This window comes from Monopterus albus, unplaced genomic scaffold, assembly GCF_001952655.1.
Source record: "Monopterus albus unplaced genomic scaffold, M_albus_1.0 scaffold16.1, whole genome shotgun sequence".
Taxonomy (NCBI): domain Eukaryota; kingdom Metazoa; phylum Chordata; class Actinopteri; order Synbranchiformes; family Synbranchidae; genus Monopterus; species Monopterus albus.
In genome coordinates, this window is record NW_018127896.1 from 2,750,305 (window position 1) to 2,754,914 (window position 4,610).

The 4,610-nt window shown below is 44.9% G+C and overlaps 1 protein-coding gene across 7 annotated transcripts in view; it reads right to left on the minus strand.

Moving 5' to 3' along the window:
* Nucleotides 1-4,610, minus strand: part of nid2a (nidogen 2a (osteonidogen)) — a 50,930-nt gene that overhangs the window by 19,199 nt on the left and 27,121 nt on the right. For all 7 annotated transcript variants that reach the window (XM_020591997.1, XM_020591996.1, XM_020591995.1 and 4 more), the window contains exons 12-14: nucleotides 2,127-2,238; nucleotides 1,534-1,734; nucleotides 1,220-1,450 (exon numbers count right to left, since the gene is read on the minus strand). In XM_020591997.1, coding sequence (XP_020447653.1) covers nucleotides 1,220-1,450; nucleotides 1,534-1,734; nucleotides 2,127-2,238 — 544 coding nt within the window. The remainder of the gene's footprint in view (nucleotides 1-1,219; nucleotides 1,451-1,533; nucleotides 1,735-2,126; nucleotides 2,239-4,610) is intronic.

Sequence of the window (4,610 nt, forward strand, 5' to 3'; positions counted from 1 at the left end):
GTTCAGCAGAATTTACAGCAGCTAATGATTATATTATAAATAAATTATGGAAAGATATGGAAAAAAGATCACTAATACCTAACTAATCAGTATTTTTAAATCTTTGATTTATAGAAGATCAGCTGAATTTAGAAGAACACACTTGATGGCTAGTTAGATTTAGAGAGCAGTTATCTGAGTGCAAATATGGAAGCAAATAATGAGTTGGTTTCAACTAGATTTTATCATGAAAAAATCAAATTAATTTAAAAGCATGTAATTATCTAAGCATGTAAATAAGTATTTTGTGGTTCCAGAACCCTAAAACTTTGTATTTTGACTAGACTGACTTGTGTCAGTGGCACCTGAATGGAAGCAAATAACAACCATAATAACTTAAATCTGAAAATGCCACAGAGCCAAATGTGCTGTTGGCGTCCATTCAGACGTAACTCCTAGACCAGTGATTCTACAGGACACTGTCAACACCTGTTCATATTCAAGTGAAAAATGTAATTTGTCTGCCTGAACAAACATATCTACTCATAACCTCTAGAGTCCCTGCGTCCTCATATGAGGACCGCACAGCTTGGGTTTCCAAAGCTCAGGACTCTAGAGGTTAAGGTCAGCTGTGAAGCCATGCATCACGCGTGTGTCTGTTGCCATAATGAACCAAAACAGTGAAGGTAATACAAACATTTTAACATCATTATGTCCAAAAACTGCAGCATGTGTGTTTAAAACTATTCTCTATCCAACTCTCTGCCCTGGTTTGGTTGAGGCTGTGGTGGCAGCACTGCAACAATTACTGACTGGTTACTGGTCCGGTTGTTAGCTGGAGCTCAAGAAGAGAAAATCTCACGTTTTCAGCACACGTTTTCAGCGTGTGTCCGCCCACCTAAGGATTGAAAGTAATGGTCTGGAGTTGATTTAAGCAGTCAGTCAGATACTCTGCCCTCAATATGACATTACGTAATAATGGAGCTTTGTTGAAAGCAAGACACCAGGCAGTCTGTGTCCTCACCTGATGCATATTACTCAAACTGCTATGAAAAGGAGAAAGACGAGAATGTGAACATAATCTTAAATACTATGGAATCAAACCAAAGTATTAAATAAAACCCAGTTCAAGCAAGAAAAATTAGGATCATAATATTGATCCCTCATACAGTAAACAGGATTTCCACTGGTATGCATTATGTCTGCAGGTGATGCATCATCAAACCTCAGCTTGACTCACCTCCAATTGGGCCGATCTTGTTGGTGATGGCATATCTAAGGACCCTCTCTTCCTTCACATACATCATAAACACCCTCTCCACGGTGAGCTGCAGAGTCTCCAGGGTGGCAGCACGGGTGGCATGTTGACAGTCACGGAAGGTGATGTTCTGTTTCAGCTGAAAGGAGAAGGACTCTGAGCCTCGCTCTGCTGAAACTAGTGAAAACTCCCTCATAGAGATGGAAGTGACAACTGCAGAAAGACAAAAAAAGGTTTTAGTGAAAAACGGCCAATATATGTTATGAAGAATGTGTCTCTGGTGGTTGTTATGTTACCGGAAGGGTAGTACTGGTAGGTCTCCTTGAAGGGATCCATAGTAACTTCAGCTCCAGGAGGCAAGAAGGGCACGTTGCCACTGACTACAGTGTCCACGGTGAGGTGGTTATGATTGTCAAGGCCACGGCCCGTCTGGACAATTGACAGATGCTGGTTGCCAGGGTAAAAGATCACCTCTGCATTACGAGTGAACTCAGCACCTAGTAACGCAGTTAGTCAACTAATCAATCAACACTTCTTTTGTTTGTCTATTTATAGATCATTTTCATTACACATTATTATTGCAGACAGATCAAGGGGGAGACCAGTTACATTTTAGACAAAGTGGAATGTCTGCAGTGGTTACATCCGTACAAAACACACACAGCAAAACAAACAAGGCACAGCTGTTTCCTATTAGAGAAGGGAGGTGGACACCTGATATCACATCACATCCCTGAAGACAATACAGCTGGGTGGGAGGCTGACAAAACACATATACACACAAGATGACCTTGATGGAGAGGAGTTCCCTCATCCCTTTACAGATTTGCTCTGGAGATAAGATGTACAAGGCAGCAAATAGAACCAAGCACAAACACACACTGTTTACCTGTATCTTTGAATCCAGCTTGGCTATTGGGCAGCTCCAGAGCAAACAGCCATCCAAACAATTCTCCTATAGCTGCAACTGGCATCAGAGCCCAGCCCACTGGCTCAGGGACCTGCCCAATCAGAACAAGGCTTCCAAATCAAATCAAAATGAAATTTGGAGGATAATCTAATCTTTTCACAGGTTTGAGATTTAAAAAAAATGTATATGTGTATACACACACACACACCCCCACTTTGGGGTGGTCTGATTCCTGTGATAGCTGACTGGGTAGCTCAGTGGCTAACACCACTGACTTTGGTACAGACGGTCAGGGGTTCGAACTGGTCCAGTCAATATCCAGCCTGGGTCCTTAGGCAAGGCCCTTAATGCTACCTGCCTACCTCATGGGTAATGAGAGCTGGAAAAATAAGAGTCATGTTACCCGGGTCAACAAGGTCTGCGTAAGGCGACAAGAGATGAGAACAGGGAACTACTATACAAGCCACCCCAGCAAGAGGGGATAAATACGGAGGATGTGGGCTCTATGGATACTCCGAAACCCAATATCTAAACTAACATTGAAACAAATAGTAACATCCGCAAGAACCACCTGCTATCACAATTAGAGGTTGACAAGGTACAACACGGATGCTCCAGCAAGGTCAGGGGGGGGATATTATTATCACCTCCACATTTGGAGATTGGGTACCAAGCCCAGATGAGCTTAATTCAAGAGCAGCTGACCTGAGATTGACCATCATGAGCAAGATGGACACCAGGAACCTCTGTGGGCCGTTACCAAGACTAAGAGAAGTGCCTTCTACTAGAGGATGTGAATTCAGCACTAAGAACAATCCCTACTACGACCATCACTGAGACTAACAAGCAACCGTCATCCTTGAGATGCTTGGCTATAAGTTCAACAAAGACCATAAGGAGCAGTATCCCTCATGGAGAAGGAGGTTGGAGACCACGATCAAAGCAGCGAGGACAGAAGTTAGCCAGCTATCAGAATTGCAGAAAGGTGTTATGAAGAAAGGGGTACCTAAGAAGTACAACACATTGTCCATATCTGAGGCCTTAGAGACTGTCAGGCTCACAGCCCTGGCCACCCAGTTGAATAGGTGCACTAGAGAAGTTGAAGCGAGGAGAGTAAACTGAATGTTCTCCACTGATCCAGCCAAGGTGTACGCTCAGTAGCAGGGTAATAACATGAGAGCAGACCCACCAAGGCTGGAGACTGAACAATTGGGAAAAGGAAGCATCACAAAACAATAATGCTCAATGGCTTGTGGACCTAAAAACAGACCACAGCAGCCTCCCTGAACAAGACCCAGTAATCATCACAATAGCAAACATCCAAGAAAAGCCGGACAGCAACAGGCCCTGACATGATCCATGCCTACTGGTTAAAGAAACTAACTTCACTCCATGAGCACCTGGCAGGGCAAATGAACCAGCTACTAATGGATGGAACTCACCCTGAGTGGTTAACTGAAGGCCGGACAGTCCTGATCCTGAAGGACCCTCAGAAGGGAGCAGTACCATCCGACTACCGCCCAATTACCTGCCTCTGCACAACATGGAAGCTCCTGTCAGGCATCACAGCAGCTAAGATGAGCAGGCACATGTCTCAATACATGAGCAGGGCCCAGAAAGGAATTGGTAGTAACACCAGAGGAGCAAAGCACCAGCTACTGGTTGATAAAGTAGTCACTCGAGACTGCAAGATCAGGCATACCAACCTGTGCACTACCTGGATTGACTACAAAAATGCCTATGACTCAATGCCTCACACATGGATCCTGGAATGCTTGGAACTGTACAACATCAACAAGACTCTAAGATCCTTCATCAAGAACTCAATGGAAATGAGGAAAACAACCCTAGAGGCCAACTTCAAGCCAATTGCACAAGTCAACATCAAGTGCGGTATCTACCAAGGAGATGTTCTGTCCCAGCTGCTGTTCTGCATAGGCCTGAACCCCCTCAGCCAGATCATCACCAAGAGTGGTTACGGATACAGACTACGGAATGGAGCAACCATCAGCCACCTCCTCTACATGGATGACATCAAGCTGTATGCCAGGAGTGAACGAGACATCGACTCACTGATCCACACCACTAGGATCTACAGCCAGGACATCGGAATGTCATTCGGACTGGATAAGTGTGGTCGAATGGTAACAAGGAGAGGGAAGGTAGTCAGAACTGAGGGGATTGTACTACCAGAAGGCAACATAACAGATGTTGAGGACAGCTACAAGTGCCTTGGGATCCCGCAGGCAAATGGGAACCAGGAAGAGGCTGCAAGGAAAGCAGCAACCACCAAGTACCTGCAGAGAGTAAGGCAAGTCCTGAGAAGTCAGCTGAATGGAATGAACAAAGTCTGGGCGATTAACACCTACGCCCTTCCGGCCATCAGGTACCCAGGTAATAAGCTGGCCAAAGGAGGAGATAGAGGCCACTGACATCAAGACAAGGAAGCTCCTTACAATGCAC